The sequence below is a fragment of the Myxine glutinosa genome, chromosome 9, assembly GCF_964187855.1.
Source record: "Myxine glutinosa chromosome 9, kmMyxGlut1.1, whole genome shotgun sequence".
Lineage (NCBI taxonomy): Eukaryota > Metazoa > Chordata > Myxini > Myxiniformes > Myxinidae > Myxine > Myxine glutinosa.
Window position 1 is genome coordinate 792,204 of NC_136269.1, and position 24,413 is coordinate 816,616.

The following is a 24,413-nucleotide window of genomic DNA, read 5'->3' on the forward strand; positions in this document are numbered from 1 at the left end:
TTTTCTATTGCTTGGCATTTTCTACAAGCTATGGAATGTCCTCTCTTTTCTATTGTTTGGCATTTTCTACAAGTGATGGAATGTCCCCTCTTTTCTATTCTTTGGCATTTTCTACAAGCTTTGGAATGTCCCTTCTTTTCTATTGTTTGGCATTTTCTACAAGCTATGGAATGTCCCCTCTTTTCTATTGTTTGGCATTTTCTACAAGCGATGGAATGTCCTTTCTTTTCTATTGTTTGGCATTTTCTACAAGCTATGGAATGTCCCTTCTTTTCTATTGCTTGGCATTTTCTACAAGCCATGGAATGTCCCTTCTTTTCTATTGCTTGGCATTTTCTACAAGCTATGGAATATCCCTTCTTTTCTATTGTTTGGCATTTTCTACAAGCTATGGAATGTCCCTCTTTTCTACTGCTTGGCATTTTCTACAAGCCATGGAATGTCCCTGCTTTTCTATTGTTTGGCATTTTCTACAAGCTATGGAATGTCCCCTCTTTTCTATTGTTTGGCATTTTCTACAAGCCATGGAATATCCCTTCTTTTCTATTGTTTGGCATTTTCTACAAGCTATGGAATATCCCTTCTTTTCTATTGTTTGGCATTTTCTACAAGCTATGGAATATCCCTTCTTTTCTATTGTTTGGCATTTTCTACAAGCTATGGAATGTCCCTTCTTTTCTATTGTTTGGCATTTTCTACAAGCTATGGAATGTCCCTTCTTTTCTATTGTTTGGCATTCCATTTTTGGCAATGTCCCATCTCGGCCGAGGTGGTGGAATTGCCGTTATCCACCGTCAAGACATCAAGACCAACCTCATCTCCATCTCATCTGCTCCATCATTTGAACACCTGGCTTTAAAACTCTCTGGTCACACGCAGTCAGTCATGGCTGTCGTCTACCGCCCTCCCAAACCACACCCATCATTCCTGTCTGACTTCTCCTACTTTCTGACCCAGCTATGTTCCCTCTCCCCCTCAATCCTCCTCCTTGGTGATTTCAATATCCACATGGACTCCACTGACTCCACAATAACCACTGACTTCACTGATTTACTCACCTGCTTTAACCTCACTCAACATGTCGACTTTCCTACCCATATCCGTGGTCACATTTTGGACCTTGTCTGCTCCACTGGATTAAATTTGCACCATCTCTATGGCTCCGACCTCACCCTCTCTGACCACTTAGCCATCACTCTGACCATCAACATCCCCGCCCCAACACCAAGGCATTATCGCACAATCAACTTCCGTAAGCTAAACGCTCTTTCACCTACCTCATTCTCATCCACCCTCTCTGAAAAAATGTCCACTTCTCCCTTCATTGACCTCCACACCCCTTCCGACCTCACTGACTACTACAACCACACTCTCTCCTCCTGCCTTGACCAGCTTGCGCCTGTAAAAACCAAAACAGTTTCTTTCACCCATTCTGCTCCCTGGTTTACCCCTGAACTCCACCTGATGAAAACTCGTGCTCGCCAACTTGAAAGACTCCGCAATAAAACGGGTCTCACAGTTCACTCCCAAGCCTACAAGGACCACATACAACACTACAAAGATGCCCTCTCCCGCGCCCGCTCTGCCTACTACTCTCAAATTATCCACTCTGGCTCCGGAAACCCAAAAGCACTCTTCTCGACAATAAACAAACTCCTCCGCCCCCTGAACACCACCACCCAGTCATTCACAGTAGACAACTGCATCTCCTTCCTCTCTTTCTTCCAACGCAAAATTGACAACATCTACAACAGCTTGACCACCGCCGCACCCGCTCCCCCTCCAACCACCTGCCCCCCCTTGTCCTGCCATCCCCTGTCTCGGTTCTCCCCAATCTCTCCTACTGACCTCTCTGAACTCCTCATAGGAATGAAAACTGCCACCTGCACTCTTGACCCCATCCCCTCCAGCTTTGTCAAAGCCTCCCTCCCTGCTCTCTCTCCACTTATCATTGCAACAATAAACTCCTCCCTGTCTACAGGCATCGTCCCACCTTCCCTCAAAATTGCTGCTGTTACCCCCATTCTAAAAAAACCTGGTCTAAACCCTGACACCCTAAACAACTTCAGACCCATCTCCAACCTACCCTTTCTGTCAAAAGTTTTGGAACGCGCTGTAGCCACTCAACTCAAACATCATCTCTCTGCCAATAACTTGTATGAAACATTCCAATCCGGATTCCGCTCCAACCACAGTACTGAAACTGCTCTCCTCAAAATCACCAACGACCTTCTCCTCTCCTCTGACGCTGGCAACCTCAACATTCTCGTCCTCCTCGACCTCAGCGCTGCCTTTGACACCATCGATCACACTATCCTCCTCACCCGACTTGAATCCACCTTTAACGTCACCGGCACTGCCCTCTCTTGGATTAAATCATACCTCTCTGACAGATGCCAGTTCATCTCCATCAATAACTGCAAATCCCCCACTGCTCCCCTCCCCCAAGGTGTCCCCCAAGGTTCAGTTCTTGGCCCCCTCCTCTTCATCCTTTACCTGTCCCCGCTCGGTCACTTAATCCGCCGTCATGGTCTCCAATTCCACTGCTTCGCCGATGACATCCAGCTTTTCATCTCCACCAAGTCCGTCTCCACCGACACCCACTCTATCCTGACAAACTGCATCACTGAAATAAAATCCTGGCTTCAAATCAACTTCCTCAAGCTTAACTGTGATAAATCTGAAATAATCATCATTGGCCCAAAAACGCTCACAAAATCCACCCATAACTTTGCCCTCAACATCGACGGTATCCCAGTATCCACCTCCCCTCACATCCGGAATCTTGGCGTCATCTTTGACCAAACCCTTTCCTTCGACAAATACACTAAACAGATCACAAAGTCAGCCTTCTTTCACCTGAAAAACATTGCCCGTCTCCGCTCATCCCTCTCCTCCACGGCTGCAGAAACCCTCATCCACGCCTTCATCACCTCCCGTCTGGACTACTGCAATAGCCTCCTCTATGGTTCACCCTCAAAAATCACCAATAAACTCCAATACATTCAGAACTCCGCTGCCCGTCTACTCACTCATTCCCGGACCCGTGACCACATCACCCCCGTCCTTTACAAGCTTCACTGGCTCCCCATCCCCCAGAGAATCCAGTACAAAATCCTCCTCTTGACATACAAAGCCCTCCATAACCTGGCCCCATCCTACCTGGCTGACCTCCTCTCCAGACACACTCCCACCCGCAACCTCCGCTCTGCTGGTACCAACCTCCTGACCCCCTCCATCCGGACCAAATTCAGATCCTGGGGGGACAGGGCCTTCTCCATCGCTGCTCCCACCCTCTGGAACTCACTACCTCACACCATCAGAGACTCCTCCTCACTCACCACATTCAAAACATCACTAAAGACCCACCTGTTCAACGCTGCATTCAACATTCAACCCACAGCATTTAACCCCTGACTATCTCTTCTCCTTCTCCCTCCTTTTGCTTTAAATATTTCCCTATTGATTCTTGTCTTGTCTTTTTGATTCTTGTCTTATATATATGCCGTATATCGCTGCTGTTTGTTTTCTTGATTCTTGTCTTTTTGCAATTGTTGTTTTCATGTATTGTTATGCATTATGTTTTCCACTCTGTCAAAGCGCCTTTGGGCTTCTGGAAAAGCGCTATACAAAATAAATGAATTATTATTATTATTATTATTTTCTACAATCTATGGAATGTCCCTTCTTTTCTATTGTTTGGCATTTTCCACAAGCTTTGGAATGTCCCTTCTTTTCTATTGTTTGGCATTTTCTACAAGCTATGGAATGTCCCTTCTTTTCTCTTGTTTGGCATTTTCTACAAGCTTTGGAATGTCCCTTCTTTTCTCTTGTTTGGCATTTTCTACAAGCTATGGAATGTCCCCTCTTTTCTATTGCTTGGCATTTTCTACAAGCGATGGAATGTCCCTCTTTTCTATTGTTTGGGATTTTCTACAACCTATGGAATGTCCCTTCTTTTCTCTTGTTTGGCATTTTCTACAAGCTATGGAATGTCCCCTCTTTTCTGTTGTTTGGCATTTTCTACAAGCTTTGGAATGTCCCTTCTTTTCTCTTGTTTGGCATTTTCTACAAGCTATGGAATGTCCCCTCTTTTCTATTGTTTGGCATTTTCTACAAGCTTTGGAATGTCCTTTCTTTTCTATTGTTTGGCATTTTCTACAATCTATGGAATGTCCTTTCTTTTCTATTGTTTGGCATTTTCTACAAGCTATGGAATGTCCCTTCTTTTCTCTTGTTTGGCATTTTCTACAAGCTTTGGAATGTCCCTTCTTTTCTCTTGTTTGGCATTTTCGACAAGCTATGGAATGTCCCCTCTTTTCTATTGCTTGGCATTTTCTACAAGCGATTGAATGTCCCTCTTTTCTATTGTTTGGGATTTTCTACAAGCTATGGCATGTCCCCTCTTTTCTATTGTTTGGCATTTTCTACAACCTATGGAATGTCCCTTCTTTTCTCTTGTTTGGCATTTTCTACAAGCTTTGGAATGTCCCTTCTTTTCTCTTGTTTGGCATTTTCTACAAGCTATGGCATGTCCCCTCTTTTCTATTGTTTGGCATTTTCTACAACCTATGGAATGTCCCTTCTTTTCTCTTGTTTGGCATTTTCTACAAGCTATGGAATGTCCCTTCTTTTCTCTTGTTTGGCATTTTCTACAAGCTATGGAATGTCCCCTCTTTTCTGTTGTTTGGCATTTTCTACAAGCTTTGGAATGTCCCTTCTTTTCTCTTGTTTGGCATTTTCTACAAGCTATGGAATGTCCCCTCTTTTCTATTGTTTGGCATTTTCTACAAGCTTTGGAATGTCCTTTCTTTTCTATTGTTTGGCATTTTCTACAATCTATGGAATGTCCTTTCTTTTCTATTGTTTGGCATTTTCTACAAGCTATGGAATGTCCCTTCTTTTCTATTGTTTGGCATTTTCTCCAAACTATGGAATATCCCTTCTTTTCTATTGTTTGGCATTTTCTACAAGCTATGGAATATCCCTTCTTTTCTATTGTTTGGCATTTTCTCCAAGCTATGGAATATCCCTTCTTTTCTATTGTTTGGCATTTTCTACAAGCTATGGAATATCCCTTCTTTTCTATTGTTTGGCATTTTCTACAAGCTATGGAATATCCCTTCTTTTCTATTGTTTGGCATTTTCTCCAAGCTATGGAATATCCCTTCTTTTCTATTGTTTGGCATTTTCTACAACCTATGGAATGTCCCTTCTTTTCTATTGTTTGGTATTTTCTCCAAGCTATGGAATATCCCTTCTTTTCTATTGTTTGGCATTTTCTACAACCTATGGAATGTCCCTTCTTTTCTATTGTTTGGCATTTTCTACAAGCTATGGAATATCCCTTCTTTTCTATTGTTTGGCATTTTCTACAAGCTATGGAATATCCCTTCTTTTCTATTGTTTGGCATTTTCTACAAGCTACGGAATGTCCCTTCTTTTCTATTGCTTGGAATTTTCTACAAGCTATGGAATGTCCCTTCTTTTCTATTGTTTGGCATTTTCTACAAGCTTTGGAATATCCCTTCTTTTCTCTTGTTTGGCATTTTCTACAAGCTTTGGAATGTCCCTTCTTTTCTCTTGTTTGGCATTTTCTACAAGCTATGGAATGTCCCCTCTTTGCTATTGCTTGGCATTTTCTACAAGCGATGGAATGTCCCTCTTTTCTATTGTTTGGGATTTTCTACAAGCTATGGAATGTCCCCTCTTTTCTATTGTTTGGCATTTTCTACAAGCTATGGAATGTCCCTTCTTTTCTCTTGTTTGGCATTTTCTACAAGCTATGGAATGTCCCCTCTTTTCTGTTGTTTGGCATTTTCTACAAGCTTTGGAATGTCCCTTCTTTTCTATTGTTTGGCATTTTCTACAAGCTATGGAATGTCCCCTCTTTTCTATTGTTTGGCATTTTCTACAAGCGATGGAATGTCCTTTCTTTTCTATTGTTTGGCATTTTCTACAAGCTATGGAATGTCCCTCTTTTCTATTGCTTGGCATTTTCTACAAGCCATGGAATGTCCCTTCTTTTCTATTGCTTGGCATTTTCTACAAGCTATGGAATATCCCTTCTTTTCTATTGTTTGGCATTTTCTACAAGCTATGGAATGTCCCTCTTTTCTACTGCTTGGCATTTTCTACAAGCCATGGAATGTCCCTTCTTTTCTATTGTTTGGCATTTTCTACAAGCTATGGAATGTCCCCTCTTTTCTATTGTTTGGCATTTTCTACAAGCTATGGAATGTCCCTTCTTTTCTATTGTTTGGCATTTTCTACAAGCTATGGAATGTCCCTCTTTTCTATTGCTTGGCATTTTCTACAAGCCATGGAATGTCCCTTCTTTTCTATTGCTTGGCATTTTCTACAAGCTATGGAATGTCCTCTCTTTTCTATTGTTTGGCATTTTCTACAAGTGATGGAATGTCCCCTCTTTTCTATTCTTTGGCATTTTCTACAAGCGATGGAATGTCCCCTCTTTTCTCTTGTTTGGCATTTTCTACAAGCTATGGAATGTCCTTTCTTTTCTATTGTTTGGCATTTTCTACAAGCTATGGAATATCCCTTCTTTTCTATTGTTTGGCATTTTCTACAAGCCATGGAATGTCCCTTCTTTTCTATTGTTTGGCATTTTCTACAAGCGATGGAATATCCCTTCTTTTCTATTGTTTGGCATTTTCTACAAGCTATGGAATATCCCTTCTTTTCTATTGTTTGGCATTTTCTACAAGCTATGGAATGTCCCTTCTTTTCTATTGTTTGGCATTTTCTACAAGCTATGGAATGTCCCTCTTTTCTATTGCTTGGCATTTTCTACAAGCCATGGAATGTCCCTTCTTTTCTATTGCTTGGCATTTTCTACAAGCTATGGAATGTCCTCTCTTTTCTATTGTTTGGCATTTTCTACAAGTGATGGAATGTCCCCTCTTTTCTATTCTTTGGCATTTTCTACAAGCTTTGGAATGTCCCTTCTTTTCTATTGTTTGGCATTTTCTACAAGCTATGGAATGTCCCCTCTTTTCTATTGTTTGGCATTTTCTACAAGCGATGGAATGTCCTTTCTTTTCTATTGTTTGGCATTTTCTACAAGCTATGGAATGTCCCTTCTTTTCTATTGCTTGGCATTTTCTACAAGCCATGGAATGTCCCTTCTTTTCTATTGCTTGGCATTTTCTACAAGCTATGGAATATCCCTTCTTTTCTATTGTTTGGCATTTTCTACAAGCTATGGAATGTCCCTCTTTTCTACTGCTTGGCATTTTCTATAAGCCATGGAATGTCCCTTCTTTTCTATTGTTTGGCATTTTCTACAAGCTATGGAATGTCCCCTCTTTTCTATTGTTTGGCATTTTCTACAAGCTATGGAATGTCCCTTCTTTTCTATTGTTTGGCATTTTCTACAAGCTATGGAATGTCCCTCTTTTCTATTGCTTGGCATTTTCTACAAGCCATGGAATGTCCCTTCTTTTCTATTGCTTGGCATTTTCTACAAGCTATGGAATGTCCTCTCTTTTCTATTGTTTGGCATTTTCTACAAGTGATGGAATGTCCCCTCTTTTCTATTCTTTGGCATTTTCTACAAGCGATGGAATGTCCCCTCTTTTCTCTTGTTTGGCATTTTCTACAAGCTATGGAATGTCCTTTCTTTTCTATTGTTTGGCATTTTCTACAAGCTATGGAATATCCCTTCTTTTCTATTGTTTGGCATTTTCTACAAGCCATGGAATGTCCCTTCTTTTCTATTGTTTGGCATTTTCTACAAGCGATGGAATATCCCTTCTTTTCTATTGTTTGGCATTTTCTACAAGCTATGGAATATCCCTTCTTTTCTATTGTTTGGCATTTTCTACAAGCTATGGAATGTCCCTTCTTTTCTATTGTTTGGCATTTTCTACAAGCTATGGAATGTCCCTCTTTTCTATTGCTTGGCATTTTCTACAAGCCATGGAATGTCCCTTCTTTTCTATTGCTTGGCATTTTCTACAAGCTATGGAATGTCCTCTCTTTTCTATTGTTTGGCATTTTCTACAAGTGATGGAATGTCCCCTCTTTTCTATTCTTTGGCATTTTCTACAAGCGATGGAATGTCCCCTCTTTTCTCTTGTTTGGCATTTTCTACAAGCTATGGAATGTCCTTTCTTTTCTATTGTTTGGCATTTTCTACAAGCTATGGAATATCCCTTCTTTTCTATTGTTTGGCATTTTCTACAAGCCATGGAATGTCCCTTCTTTTCTATTGTTTGGCATTTTCTACAAGTGATGGAATATCCCTTCTTTTCTATTGTTTGGCATTTTCTACAAGCTATGGAATATCCCTTCTTTTCTATTGTTTGGCATTTTCTACAAGCTATGGAATATCCCTTCTTTTCTATTGTTTGGCATTTTCTACAAGCTATGGAATATCCCTTCTTTTCTATTGCTTGGCATTTTCTACAAGCGATGGAATGTCCCTCTTTTCTATTGTTTGGGATTTTCTACAAGCTATGGAATGTCCCCTCTTTTCTATTGTTTGGCATTTTCTACAATCTATGGAATGTCCCTTCTTTTCTCTTGTTTGGCATTTTCTACAAGCTATGGAATGTCCCCTCTTTTCTGTTGTTTGGCATTTTCTACAAGCTTTGGAATGTCCCTTCTTTTCTCTTGTTTGGCATTTTCTACAAGCTATGGAATGTCCCCTCTTTTCTATTGTTTGGCATTTTCTACAAGCTTTGGAATGTCCTTTCTTTTCTATTGTTTGGCATTTTCTACAATCTATGGAATGTCCTTTCTTTTCTATTGTTTGGCATTTTCTACAAGCTATGGAATGTCCCTTCTTTTCTATTGTTTGGCATTTTCTCCAAGCTATGGAATATCCCTTCTTTTCTTTTGTTTGGCATTTTCTACAAGCTATGGAATATCCCTTCTTTTCTATTGTTTGGCATTTTCTCCAAGCTATGGAATATCCCTTCTTTTCTATTGTTTGGCATTTTCTACAAGCTATGGATTATCCCTTCTTTTCTATTGTTTGGCATTTTCTACAAGCTATGGAATATCCCTTCTTTTCTATTGTTTGGCATTTTCTCCAAGCTATGGATTATCCCTTCTTTTCTATTGTTTGGCATTTTCTACAAGCTATGGAATGTCCCTTCTTTTCTATTGTTTGGCATTTTCTACAAGCTATGGAATATCCCTTCTTTTCTATTGTTTGGCATTTTCTACAAGCTACGGAATGTCCCTTCTTTTCTATTGCTTGGAATTTTCTACAAGCTATGGAATGTCCCTTCTTTTCTATTGTTTGGCATTTTCTACAAGCTATGGAATGTCCCTTCTTTTCTATTGTTTGGCATTTTCTACAAGCTTTGGAATGTCCCTTCTTTTCTATTGTTTGGCATTTTCTACAAGCTTTGGAATATCCCTTCTTTTCTCTTGTTTGGCATTTTCTACAAGCTTTGGAATGTCCCTTCTTTTCTCTTGTTTGGCATTTTCTACAAGCTATGGAATATCCCTTCTTTTCTATTGTTTGGCATTTTCTACAAGCTACGGAATGTCCCTTCTTTTCTCTTGTTTGGAATTTTCTACAAGCTATGGAATGTCCCCTCTTTTCTATTGCTTGGCATTTTCTACAAGCGATGGAATGTCCCTCTTTTCTATTGTTTGGGATTTTCTACAAGCTATGGAATGTCCCCTCTTTTCTATTGTTTGGCATTTTCTACAATCTATGGAATGTCCCTTCTTTTCTCTTGTTTGGCATTTTCTACAAGCGATGGAATGTCCCCTCTTTTCTGTTGTTTGGCATTTTCTACAAGCTTTGGAATGTCCCTTCTTTTCTCTTGTTTGGCATTTTCTACAAGCTATGGAATGTCCCCTCTTTTCTATTGTTTGGCATTTTCTACAAGCTTTGGAATGTCCTTTCTTTTCTATTGTTTGGCATTTTCTACAATCTATGGAATGTCCTTTCTTTTCTATTGTTTGGCATTTTCTACAAGCTATGGAATGTCCCTTCTTTTCTATTGTTTGGCATTTTCTCCAAGCTATGGAATATCCCTTCTTTTCTATTGTTTGGCATTTTCTACAAGCTATGGAATATCCCTTCTTTTCTATTGTTTGGCATTTTCTCCAAGCTATGGAATATCCCTTCTTTTCTATTGTTTGGCATTTTCTACAAGCTATGGAATATCCCTTCTTTTCTATTGTTTGGCATTTTCTACAAGCTATGGATTATCCCTTCTTTTCTATTGTTTGGCATTTTCTACAAGCTACGGAATGTCCCTTCTTTTCTATTGTTTGGCATTTTCTACAAGCTATGGAATATCCCTTCTTTTCTATTGTTTGGCATTTTCTACAAGCTACGGAATGTCCCTTCTTTTCTATTGCTTGGAATTTTCTACAAGCTATGGAATGTCCCTTCTTTTCTATTGTTTGGCATTTTCTACAAGCTATGGAATGTCCCTTCTTTTCTGTTGTTTGGCATTTTCTACAAGCTTTGGAATGTCCCTTCTTTTCTATTGTTTGGCATTTTCTACAAGCTTTGGAATATCCTTTCTTTTCTATTGTTTGGCATTTTCTACAAGCTATGGAATGTCCCTTCTTTTCTATTGTTTGGCATTTTCTACAAGCTATGGAATGTCCTTTCTTTTCTATTGTTTGGCATTTTCTACAAGCTATGGAATGTCCCTTCTTTTCTATTGTTTGGCATTTTCTACAAGCTATGGAATATCCCTTCTTTTCTATTGTTTGGCATTTTCTACAAGCTACGGAATGTCCCTTCTTTTCTATTGCTTGGAATTTTCTACAAGCTATGGAATGTCCCTTCTTTTCTATTGTTTGGCATTTTCTACAAGCTATGGAATGTCCCTTCTTTTCTATTGTTTGGCATTTTCTACAAGCTTTGGAATGTCCCTTCTTTTCTATTGTTTGGCATTTTCTACAAGCTTTGGAATATCACTTCTTTTCTCTTGTTTGGCATTTTCTACAAGCTTTGGAATGTCCCTTCTTTTCTCTTGTTTGGCATTTTCTACAAGCTATGGAATGTCCCCTCTTTTCTATTGCTTGGCATTTTCTACAAGCGATGGAATGTCCCTCTTTTCTATTGTTTGGGATTTTCTACAAGCTATGGAATGTCCCCTCTTTTCTATTGTTTGGCATTTTCTACAATCTATGGAATGTCCCTTCTTTTCTCTTGTTTGGCATTTTCTACAAGCTATGGAATGTCCCCTCTTTTCTGTTGTTTGGCATTTTCTACAAGCTTTGGAATGTCCCTTCTTTTCTCTTGTTTGGCATTTTCTACAAGCTATGGAATGTCCCCTCTTTTCTATTGTTTGGCATTTTCTACAAGCTTTGGAATGTCCTTTCTTTTCTATTGTTTGGCATTTTCTACAATCTATGGAATGTCCTTTCTTTTCTATTGTTTGGCATTTTCTACAAGCTATGGAATATCCCTTCTTTTCTATTGTTTGGCATTTTCTACAAGCTATGGAATATCCCTTCTTTTCTATTGTTTGGCATTTTCTCCAAGCTATGGATTATCCCTTCTTTTCTATTGTTTGGCATTTTCTACAAGCCATGGAATGTCCCTCTTTTCTATTGCTTGGCATTTTCTACAAGCTTTGGAATGTCCCTTCTTTTCTCTTGTTTGGCATTTTCTACAAGCTATGGAATGTCCCCTCTTTTCTATTGTTTGGCATTTTCTACAAGCTTTGGAATGTCCTTTCTTTTCTATTGTTTGGCATTTTCTACAATCTATGGAATGTCCTTTCTTTTCTATTGTTTGGCATTTTCTACAAGCTATGGAATGTCCCCTCTTTTCTATTGCTTGGCATTTTCTACAAGCGATGGAATGTCCCTCTTTTCTATTGTTTGGGATTTTCTACAAGCTATGGAATGTCCCCTCTTTTCTATTGTTTGGCATTTTCTACAATCTATGGAATGTCCCTTCTTTTCTCTTGTTTGGCATTTTCTACAAGCGATGGAATGTCCCCTCTTTTCTGTTGTTTGACATTTTCTACAAGCTTTGGAATGTCCCTTCTTTTCTCTTGTTTGGCATTTTCTACAAGCTATGGAATGTCCCCTCTTTTCTATTGTTTGGCATTTTCTACAAGCTTTGGAATGTCCTTTCTTTTCTATTGTTTGGCATTTTCTACAATCTATGGAATGTCCTTTCTTTTCTATTGTTTGGCATTTTCTACAAGCTATGGAATGTCCCTTCTTTTCTATTGTTTGGCATTTTCTCCAAGCTATGGAATATCCCTTCTTTTCTATTGTTTGGCATTTTCTACAAGCTATGGAATATCCCTTCTTTTCTATTGTTTGGCATTTTCTCCAAGCTCTGGAATATCCCTTCTTTTCTATTGTTTGGCATTTTCTACAAGCTATGGAATATCCCTCTTTTCTATTGTTTGGCATTTTCTACAAGCTATGGATTCTCCCTTCTTTTCTATTGTTTGGCATTTTCTACAAGCTACGGAATGTCCCTTCTTTTCTATTGTTTGGCATTTTCTACAAGCTATGGAATATCCCTTCTTTTCTATTGTTTGGCATTTTCTACAAGCTACGGAATGTCCCTTCTTTTCTATTGCTTGGAATTTTCTACAAGCTATGGAATGTCCCTTCTTTTCTATTGTTTGGCATTTTCTACAAGCTATGGAATGTCCCTTCTTTTCTATTGTTTGGCATTTTCTACAAGCTTTGGAATGTCCCTTCTTTTCTATTGTTTGGCATTTTCTACAAGCTTTGGAATATCCCTTCTTTTCTCTTGTTTGGCATTTTCTACAAGCTTTGGAATGTCCCTTCTTTTCTCTTGTTTGGCATTTTCTACAAGCTATGGAATGTCCCTTCTTTTCTATTGTTTGGCATTTTCTACAAGCTATGGAATATCCCTTCTTTTCTATTGTTTGGCATTTTCTACAAGCTACGGAATGTCCCTTCTTTTCTATTGCTTGGAATTTTCTACAAGCTATGGAATGTCCCTTCTTTTCTATTGTTTGGCATTTTCTACAAGCTTTGGAATATCACTTCTTTTCTCTTGTTTGGCATTTTCTACAAGCTTTGGAATGTCCCTTCTTTTCTCTTGTTTGGCATTTTCTACAAGCTTTGGAATGTCCCTTCTTTTCTATTGTTTGGGATTTTCTACAAGCTATGGAATGTCCCCTCTTTTCTATTGTTTGGCATTTTCTACAATCTATGGAATGTCCCTTCTTTTCTCTTGTTTGGCATTTTCTACAAGCTATGGAATGTCCCCTCTTTTCTGTTGTTTGGCATTTTCTACAAGCTTTGGAATGTCCCTTCTTTTCTCTTGTTTGGCATTTTCTACAAGCTATGGAATGTCCCCTCTTTTCTATTGTTTGGCATTTTCTACAAGCTTTGGAATGTCCTTTCTTTTCTATTGTTTGGCATTTTCTACAATCTATGGAATGTCCTTTCTTTTCTATTGTTTGGCATTTTCTACAAGCTATGGAATATCCCTTCTTTTCTATTGTTTGGCATTTTCTACAAGCTATGGAATATCCCTTCTTTTCTATTGTTTGGCATTTTCTCCAAGCTATGGATTATCCCTTCTTTTCTATTGTTTGGCATTTTCTACAAGCTATGGAATATCCCTTCTTTTCTATTGTTTGGCATTTTCTACAAGCTATGGATTATCCCTTCTTTTCTATTGTTTGGCATTTTCTACAAGCTATGGAATGTCCCTTCTTTTCTATTGTTTGGCATTTTCTACAAGCTATGGAATATCCCTTCTTTTCTATTGTTTGGCATTTTCTACAAGCTATGGAATGTCCCTTCTTTTCTATTGCTTGGAATTTTCTACAAGCTATGGAATGTCCCTTCTTTTCTATTGTTTGGCATTTTCTACAAGCTATGGAATGTCCCTTCTTTTCTATTGTTTGGCATTTTCTACAAGCTTTGGAATGTCCCTTCTTTTCTCTTGTTTGGCATTTTCTACAAGCTTTGGAATGTCCCTTCTTTTCTCTTGTTTGGCATTTTCTACAAGCTTTGGAATGTCCCTTCTTTTCTCTTGTTTGGCATTTTCTACAAGCTATGGAATGTCCCCTCTTTTCTATTGCTTGGCATTTTCTACAAGCTTTGGAATGTCCCTTCTTTTCTATTGTTTGGCATTTTCTACAAGCTATGGAATGTCCTTTCTTTTCTATTGTTTGGCATTTTCTACAAGCTATGGAATGTCCCTTCTTTTCTATTGTTTGGCATTTTCTACAAGCTATGGAATGTCCTTTCTTTTCTATTGTTTGGCATTTTCTACAAGCTATGGAATGTCCCTTCTTTTCTATTGCTTGGAATTTTCTACAAGCTATGGAATATCCCTTCTTTTCTATTGTTTGGCATTTTCTACAAGCTATGGAATGTCCTTTCTTTTCTATTGTTTGGCATTTTCTACAAGCTATGGAATGTCCCTTCTTTTCAATTGCTTGGAATTTTCTACAAGCTATGGAATATCCCTTCTTTTCTATTGTTTGGCATTTTCTACAAGCTATGGAATGAATGTCCCTTCTTTTCTCTTGTTTGGCATTTTCTACAAGCTATGGAATATCCCTTCTTTTCTATTGTTTGGCATTTTCTACAAGCTATGGAATGTCCCTTCTTTTATATTGTTTGGCATTTTCTACAAGCTATGGAATATCCCTACTTTTCTATTGTTTGGCATTTTCTACAAGCTTTGGAATGTCCTTTCTTTTCTATTGTTTGGCATTTTCTACAAGCTATGGATGTCCCTTCTTTTCTATTGTTTGGCATTTTCTACAAGCTATGGAATGTCCCTTCTTTTCTCTTGTTTGGCATTTTCTACAATCTATGGAATGTCCCTTGATCATGCTAAATTCCAGGGATGGTGATGTCACTTGGGCAAGATTGGCCAAAGGTCTATCATGCCTCAAAGCTACTCATTCTAAAGAAGCCCGAACAACCCATTTAGCCAAGAGTAGGAAAGTTACTCAGACCTGAAGAAACGTTTGGAAGTTCACAGCCGGGTCTTTCCCATGGCTCACAGGGTTGATGGCCTTCTGGTATGAGCCTGACCTGCCCCAACTGGAACTACGACTGTGTCTCCGTGAGTGCAAAACCTTCAACAAAAAAGACAACATTCCACAGCAGAGGCAATAAAAGGCAATAAGCAGTTTCCAGAGCTGTCATCCCATCAGAAAGGAAATACCAGAAAGGCAAAATTATAATTCTCAATTGAGGTTACTGTACCAATATGTTCAGCTATAATGTGATTTTCCTCCTTCCAAAATGCACAATCCATTGATCAAATAATTATACATAATCCTGGATGTTTATGAAATCACACCTTGCTTTCCTCTTCCACAATCACCAATTCAATTTCCTTAACCTTCTCCGCAATCTCAACTTCTTGGCCTGAGGTTTCCTTCTCAAACGTCTCTGCATCCTCCTCGTAAGTGGCACCATCAAATCCACCAGCTCCTTCCAATGAGTCCGTGTCATTGTCAGAAACAAACGGTGCCTTTAGTTCATTCTCAATCCATTCTTGGTACACTTTCAGTACACTCTGCATCACAATCATCTCAGAAATGGGCAGCAGCATGGCCTACAACAAAGGCGGTGACACACCTCAGTCCACAAACCAAAACACATCACATAGTGATGCATGTCTGAACAAAATAAGAAAACTTTTTACGCACAAGTAAAATAAACAATAGTTTATAATTACAGTTGAGAAATTTGTGAGTTTACAAATGTGCTTAACACATTATAAAGTTGAATAACTTTTGCGCCAGAGACTAAGATTCAGACACTTTAACTATCCTTTTGTAACCCCAGTTGAATCTTCCACCAACCAAATGCTCATGGCAAAGATTCAGGCTCTTATCCGCACTTTCAAAAACATACTACTGTACTGTCAAAAACATACTGTCAAGGACTACGTATACTGCACATATGGGATGAGTGGATTAAAGCCGTCATTTCTACAAACTCCAGAAAGAGCGACCACAAAGGAATTCATGTCAAGGACTGCTGTGAGATCAACGTTATTCAATGTTTCAGACATTTCGATCATGGTTTGTGAGTAATCCTTTCAGGGACAGTGCCAAAAAGCTATCTATGCACAATAATATGAGGTGTTTGCACAAGCTAGAAAAAAAAGAGTTGCTACTGGAGCAGCAAGTAATATGAGCACAGAGAGTCACCTGTAAATGAGAATATAAGAGAGTTCAGAAAAAAAAATGCAAAAAAAAAAAACAAGGTTATTAAAAAGAGGTGAGAAACTGAAGAAGAGGCTCCCAGTTACCACTGTCACCAAAGGGTGGATGGACGTTATGTTGTCAGCTGTCTGGTTGTTACTTGGTAAAAAATTTTTTTTTGCAAGTATGTTGATCACTCCGGTTTGTGTGTGTGTGTGTGTGTGTGTGTGTGTGTGTGTGTGTGTGTGTGTGTGTGTGTGTGTGTCTGTCCGCTCACTTATACTTGCCTACAGGTCACAATTTTAAACCGATTTTCACTAAACTTCACCAAATGGTGTTTTGTGGTCTGACAAAATCCTATTTTTTTTTCAGTCAAAAGGTCAAAAGGTTAACCACTTTTTTCAAATTTCTAAAATACTCAATTTTTACCCGATTGACTTGAAATGTGAATAGGATTTGCATATCAGCGAACTTAATTCAACCACCAACTATTTTTGAGATCAAAATAGGACACCATGTCAAAATCGGCCAAAAGTTCAACAAGCTATTTTCAAATTTCTAAAATCCTCAATTTTCATCTGATTGATTTGAAATCTGAATAGGATTTTCATATCAGCAAACTGAATTCAACCACCAATTATTTTTGAGGTCAACATAGGCCAAAAGGTCAACATAGGTCAAATTTCTAAAATTGTCAATTTTCATCCAATTAACTTCAACTTTGAAGACGATTTGCATATCAGCCAACTGAATTCAACCACCAATTATTTTTGAGGTCAACATAGGCCAAAAGGTCAACATAGGTCAAATTTCTAAAATTGTCAATTTTCATCCAATTAACTTCAACTTTGAAGACGATTTTCATATCAACAAACTGAATTCAACCACCAATTATTTTTGAGGTCAAAAGGATGCTCTGCTGAGTGCCATGCTACTTCGTTCTGTTTTGCCAAGTGTCGCTCTATGAGCGATTTTTCATCTATTTGTTTGTTTGGCTGTGAGCAGGACATCTCAAAAAGTTAAGGACGGATTTGGACGAAATTTGGTGGTCAGGTTGGGTGTGTGACAAGGAAGTATTGATTACATTTTGGTGAGGAGACGGATCCGGATAATATAATTTTTAAGTGATTCTACACTGTTGAGTGATAGAGCTAAAACGATAAATAACACGATATCTCAAAACGTTATAGACGGATTCGGGATGAAACTCGGTGGACAAGTTTGGAGCGTGAGAAGGACATATCAATTGGATTTAGGTTCAGGTCCGGATCCAAATCCAGCACATCAGTGGGATACATAACGTAAATTGTTCAGCCTGGAGGTTGTATGGGCTCTTCCTGAAGGCCGTTCTTGTAATTGAAATGTATTCCTTAGAGTATGGCTTTGTCACAGCGACAGACATTTGGCACACCCAAAATAAAGTCGGCCTGCCATCATTTCAAACAATGGGAAAGAAGACCCAAACATACATGGAGAAAAAGGATGATGATAATGATCATGCTCACAATCATAATGACCGAGTGAAGACAAATATGTGAAGGGCATACCTGGCGAAAAACTTCACAAACGAAGTCCATGTTTTCTTGGCTTGAGCAAAGCACTCTGCGAACCAGCGCTGTTTGACAAGCAACCTCCTCACCGGCCAGACCACTGCCAAAACTCGAGACGCCGGGGATGCACTCGGTCGTCAGTGTGCTACTGCTTCCCGAATGGCTCAGCTCACCATTTGACAGAACACCATCGGACTCCACTTTCTCTCGTCCCTCACCACTACGGCCCGATAGGCCTGCTGCTACTCGCTGCAGTTTCAAGTAAAAAGTTAAGGGTAGATCAAACAAGTGTGTAGGTACGCAACAAAATACAAAAAGATGAAGGATGTTATTGTAAAGACAAGCCCAACATGTCGAGGTCGAAGCCCGTGAAGTTTAGGTTGAGGCCCGACAAATCTCCATCCCCATGTATAAAGAATTTGGTGTTAACCATTTCGTTTCGTTTTTATCCCAACGGTTTTTGAAAAAACACAGGGGTTTTTCATAATCGGCTCCGTGTGTCTTTCCGGCTGTCCGTATATACTCCAAAACGATTGTGCAGAAATTCACCGAACTTGGTAATGATCACCACATGGCAAAAAGGTGCAAGCGCAATATCATTTTAGGTCCCGCCTCATGGATGATATGAGATGGTGGTGAAAAGGTCAAATTCCAAGAAATGCAATTCCGGGCACATATCCAAACGTTTTTGAAACTGGATAAACAATCAACATTTGAGGTGCGTATGCAATATGTAACGACTTTTTTGGGATTTGACCGCGGGTTCATGCCCAAGGTGGTGGGCGCATTTAATATCCAGAGAAATGAGGCGAATCTACCGCTTTGGGTACTCCTCTTTGTATGAGACAAATAATTGTGTGAAGTGTGGATCGAGGGAGGATTCTAAAACAAGGGAGAGATTACGTAAACGGACGTCAGAGCTCAATGGGAAGGACAAGACCTCATGGGTCAAAGAGAGTTGGCCTCATGGAAAGAATATTGGAAAAAGGGAAATAAATAGTAATTAAACAAAGAAAGTAATAATATATTACAGATGAATATAGAAACTGGAGGAAGGGCTGGAGGTTGTAAAAATAAAAAATAAAAATAAAAAAGCAGGAAGGAAGAGAGACATAAAACAGTTGTGATGAGAAAATTTATAAATTGATTTCTGTTTACACCATTTCTTGACAAAGTCGAGGCTCGTGGAAGAGCGAGAACACAGGATGGATCAGGATGCAAAAGAACAAAAGGAATATCTAAAGGAGAGAATGGAACATCAACAGCAGGGATGATGGACAAGGTGGAGGAAGGCTTGGACAGATAAGGGATGTGTGAAGAAATGAGGTGTAGGGGAAGATGCATGGGTGGACAAGATGGACACAGAAACAAACGCTCAGAAAGGAAAAACTGGAAAATTGGAAGGAGGTGGGCTTGGGGAGGGTTAAGGGTGTAGAAAAGATCATAGTTTCGGATGGAGGGTGATCTGAGATGGTGGTGAACATCTGTTTTGAACACTTGAAGGGAAAATTGAGAGGGATAGATCATGGCTGATAGTAATACCCAAAAGTTTGAGTGACTGACCACGACAAGCCAGTTATTGAGAAAGTAAATGGGAGGGTGTGTGGTGCGGTCCTTTCAAAGAGAGAGAGACACAGTGAGTGTATAGGTTCTCATGTCCGACATGGAGGGCCTCCACCCATTGTTGGAAGAGTTGAAATTACATGTCCAAGGTAGAGTGACCTGGTCTGAATCTGAATTGATGATCTGAGATTATATCTTTGGAGAATAGGAATGATTTTATAATCATACCTCAACCAATACTTCACTCTTTCACTCAAACGAACGGTACTACCCCAAATGTAAGCTTCACCTTGTTCCTCAGGGTGGTAAACTTGTGCTTGGGAAAATTGATTTTTGGCTTCTCCACCAATGCTTGACCAATCATTCGTTTTTAATCAAGACGAGTATTCCCAATCCCCTGCTCTCTCTCCACAACAACAACAACAACAACAACATGCATTTTAAGGCCATTTTCCCTGCTAGAGCGGGGGTTAGCCTTGCGGTCCCCTTGACAATCTTCTCCATTTTGCCCTATTTTCTGCATCTCCCCTTGTTAACCCCCTTGCCCGCATTTGTTCTTCCACCATATTTAGCCAAGTCTTTCTCGGTCTTCCCCATCCTCTACTTCCTTCTACATTCATTTCCATCACTCTTCTCAATCAGTCACTTTCATCCTTCCTCAACACATGACCAAACCATCTCAACCTGTTCCTCTTCACAGCATCAATCACAGGCTCTATTCCCATCATCTTTCACAATTCATCATTTGTCTTCCTCTCTCTCAAAGATACTCCGCACATCCATCGAACCATTTGCATTTCCACCCTTTCCAACCTTCGTTGCTGCTCTACGTTCATTACCCATGTCTCGCTCCCATAAATCATAACACTTCTCACACATGCAGCATACACCTTTCCCTTCAGCTTCAACGACACTCCCCTCCTCATCAGCACGCCACTCAGTTCCCGAAACCTCTTCCATGCACATCTCACTCCAGCAACCGTTGCCGAGTCTGATCCACCTTCTCCATTCAGCATGTCTCCGAGGTAGCAAAATGTTTTCACACCTTCCAGCTTCACGCCGTCTCCAAGATCCAACTCAACATTTCCTCCATCTGCAGCTCCCTCTGTGCACACCTTACATTTGAATGTAGCTGCCACACTGGTTAATGACGCTCTCAGACCACTACATTTTTGATGAACCCACTCAGCGCACATTGTACATTGAATGGAGTTCACTCCGACACCCTTCCTGCACACAGCACATGGCCACTTCCCAGTTCTTTCCACCTCACCTCATGCTTTACCACTTGCCATCACCTTCATCTTTCTGATATCCACCTTCAGACCTTTTGTCTCCATAGATTCCTTTCACTTGTTCATCTTTTCCTTCAGTCCATCCATCCTTTCCGCAATCAACACCAGATCATCTGCATACAACAACTCCCACGGTAAACCCTCCTTTACGTTCTGAGCCAGCACCTCCATCACAGCTACAAATAGTAGTGGACTTAGTACCGACCACTGACGCACTCCCACCTTCACATCAAACTGACCACTGTTCCCGTCCTTCGTCCTTACAGCTGTGTGCGCTCTTTTGTACATTCTGATCAACCATTCCTCCACTCCTAACTTCCTCAATACCCATGTCACAACTTCTTGTGTAACCCTAACAAATGCTTTCTCCAGATCAACAAACCCAAGAAACAACTTCTTCCTCTTCTCCATGTACTTCTCCTGCAACTTCCTCAAAATAAAGAGCGTGTCAGTCGTTCCTCTTCCTGGCATAAATCCAAACTGCATTTCGTCGATCTTCACCTTCTTCCTTATCCTCCTCTCCAACACCCTTTCCAATACCTTCATTCCATGCTCCAATAACTTTATCGCACGGTACGAGCCACAGTCCAGAGGGTCACCTTTCCCCTTGTATATGGGACGAGGGTACTCAGTTCCCAATCCACTGGAATGCGGCCTTCTTTCATCACCAGATTACAGATCTCTGTCATTCTCTTCACACCCCAACTTCCTGCTGCCTTCAACATATCTCCCACAACTCCCGTCGGCCCTCCCGCGTTTCTACTCTTCATCGCTTTTATCGCTTCCTCAACTTCCTTCTCAGTTATCTTCTCTGCCGGTCCGAAAACTGGGTTACTCTCTATGTTGCCATCCCATTCATTCTCTGTATTCAACAGCATTTCCATATATCTTTTCCATCTTCCTTTAATTCCATCTGGGTCCACAACGATTTTTCCCACTTCATCCTTCAAGCAACTCACCCCCATCACATCAGACCTCTCTTTCGCTATCTGCTTTGCAATCCTGAATACCGCTCTCTGACCCTCTTTCGAATCCAAGCGTTCTCCGAACATTTTCCTACATGCCTCCTGCGCCTTTGCTACCTCTTTCTTTGCAGCCTTCATGGCTGCCTTATAACTTTCATGCTCTGCCTTTTCTGCCCCCATACCCTAAGCCTTCTGCCACTCCTTGAACTTCTTCATCTTCTCGTCAATGTTCTTTCCAACTTCATAATCCCACCACCATGTTTCCGAGTGCCTCGGTGGTCCTTTTGTCCATCCACATACCTCACCAACTGCTGCCAACAGACTATCTTTCATTGACATCCAACCACTTTCAAGCTCAACCACATCATCCTCGACCCTACTCAGCCTCTCTTTTAATGCCTCCCTTACTGTCACCTCTTTCAACCTCCACACCTTCATTCTCGGTTGGTACTTCACCGCCGAGCTCTCCTCGAACCTTTCACCCTTACGTCGCAGACAACCAAGTGGTGCTGTGAAACAGCCTCCTCCCCCGGGAACACCTTTGATCACCTACGCTTCTCCACCAATGCTTGACCAATCATTCGTTTTGATCAAGACGAGTATTCCCAATCCCCTGCTCTCTCTCCATTGCAGAAAAATCTCGCCCAACATTCTGAAATAATCCCACACAACCTCCATCAAAAATTCGATCATTAGGAAACCTACACGAAAAGAGATATCGACGTGATAGATATTTAGCGACATACAGTCACGTGAAAAAGTAAGTACACCCCATGTAAAGTTTTGACTTTTTCAACATATTTCAACATACAGCTAATTTTTTTTTTTGTTTTTTTTTGTTTGTACACAAGATCGAGGCTCGTGAAAGAGCCAACAGTAATCAATCAGGCCAATCACACACAAAGACAAACCAACACATAAAACATATAACATGGGGAGCGGTAGACAAGATGGGGAGAGAGGGGGAAGGAAACAAACACAACATTTGAGAGCAGGGACATCGAGAGATCTGTGGGAGGGAGAGGGCCTTGGGGGGGGGGGTTGAAGGGGAAGGCATTGGAGGGGGGGGGGGGTATAAAACATATGGACACTGCAAGGACTTCCAGGAAAGAAGTTGGAATTTCAAACAAAGTGGATCTGGGGTGAATTTGCGGGGGTAGAAAAGATCAAGGTTTTGGATGGGGGAAGATAAGAGATGGTGGTGAACAGCTGTTTTAAAGACCTGGAGGGAGGAGTGGGATTGAAGGGAGTGTGGGAGTTTGTTCCAGAGGTGGAAGAAAAGAGGAATGAAAGAGTGAAGGTGAGCAGAGAGCCTAGATTTCGGCAGTTTAACCATCAGAGGGTTGCTGGCAGATCTTGTGCGACCTGCAGGAATATTTGGGGGACAAAGCACAGAGAGATCTGGGGGAGCAAGGCCGGAGAGGAGTCGATGGAGACAGAAAAACCACCAACCTGCCTGCGGTGAGTGAGTGAAAGGCCCTCGGAGATAGCTTCATCGCGGGAGATTCCAATGATTCTGAAAGCTTTGGTTTCAACAGCGTGAAGCCGAGCGAGGTTTGAGGTAGGAGCACCGGCCCATAGGGGAGAACAGTATTCCATTGAGCTGCGGATGAAAGCCTTGTATGTGGTGAGGAGCTCAGGTGTGCCAAGGAAAGACTTCGCATGACGGAGGATGCCCAGTCGGCGACTAGCTTTGGAGGCCAGCTTGGAAATATGGTTTTCCCAAGAAAGATCATGGCAGATAGTGAGACCCAAAAGCTTTAGCGACAGGACTTCTTGGAGAGGATTGTTGACAAAGTAGATGGGAGGGTTGTCCAGTCCGTCTTTTCGGAGAGACATAGTAAGAGTGTGAAATTTGTCAGGATTGAAAGACATGTTCCACTTGTTTGACCAGTCTGTGATTTTCTCCAGGTCTTCTGAGAGTGAGGAGGCTGCAGACTGCCGATCTGAGGGAACAGGAACGGAGCGGCAGAGAGTGGAGTCATCAGCAAAGAGATAGAGGATTTTCCAGAGAGTCGGATAGATCATTGATAAAGACCAGAAAAAGCACAGGGCCCAGAACACTGCCTTGGGGAACTCCAGCCTGAACAGGAAGGGGAGATGAGAGAAATCCATTCAGGGCCACACGTTGACTACGACCAGAGAGGAAGTCCGCAAGCCATGCGTGGAGATTTCCATGGATACCATAGGAGGAGAGTTTGGTGAGCAGAGCTGGGTGCCAGACCATATCGAAGGCACGTGATATGTCAAGGGAGACAGCTCTGATTTCCTGTTTGGCTTGAAGACCTCCATCCATTGTTGAGACAGCAGAAGCAGCATGTCCAGAGTAGAATGACCTGGTCTGAATAAAAATTGATGATCAGAGATCAAGCTATTGGAGAAGAGGAAGGATTTGATATCCGAAGCAATGATGGATTCCATGACTTTGCTGATAATTTGGAGCAGGCTGATTGGTCTGTCGTTGCAAGGATCTGTTTTTGCACCTTTTTTGTGTAAAGCGGTAATGTTTGCTGATTTCCAAGCAGATGGCAGATGACCTTGAGCAAAAGAGAGGGTGAAAAGAACAGAGAGAGGGTGAGATAGAGCGGCAGAGCAGGATTTTAGGACCCGTGGGCTGATGCCGTCTGGTCCAGTTGCAGAATCAGAGTCGAGGTTTGACAAAAATTTCTCCACCTTGTCAGGAGAGAAGGACACAGAGTCCAGGAGCAGTTGGGTTCGATTCGGTAAGGTGGGAACAGAAAGAGATGGGTTTGGGACACAAGAATTTGAGGCGAACACAGAGTTGAGGCATTCGGCTTTGTCACGTGCGGTGTCAACTGTGTAGCCATTTGAGGTAAGGGAGGTATGGAGGAGGAACAAACACCAGAAACGGAATGATCAGATGCCACCAGGATTTGGAGGAAGGAGACAGGTTTG

At 40.9% G+C, this 24,413-nt stretch overlaps 1 protein-coding gene across 2 annotated transcripts in view; it reads right to left on the reverse strand.

Moving 5' to 3' along the window:
* LOC137435670 (ral GTPase-activating protein subunit alpha-1) overlaps positions 1-24,413 on the reverse strand; it is a 532,061-nt gene that overhangs the window by 331,805 nt on the left and 175,843 nt on the right. For both annotated transcript variants that reach the window (XM_068129617.2, XM_068129616.2), the window contains exons 11-13: positions 17,672-17,923; positions 15,272-15,529; positions 14,922-15,044 (exon numbers count right to left, since the gene is read on the reverse strand). In XM_068129617.2, coding sequence (XP_067985718.2) covers positions 14,922-15,044; positions 15,272-15,529; positions 17,672-17,923 — 633 coding nt within the window. The remainder of the gene's footprint in view (positions 1-14,921; positions 15,045-15,271; positions 15,530-17,671; positions 17,924-24,413) is intronic.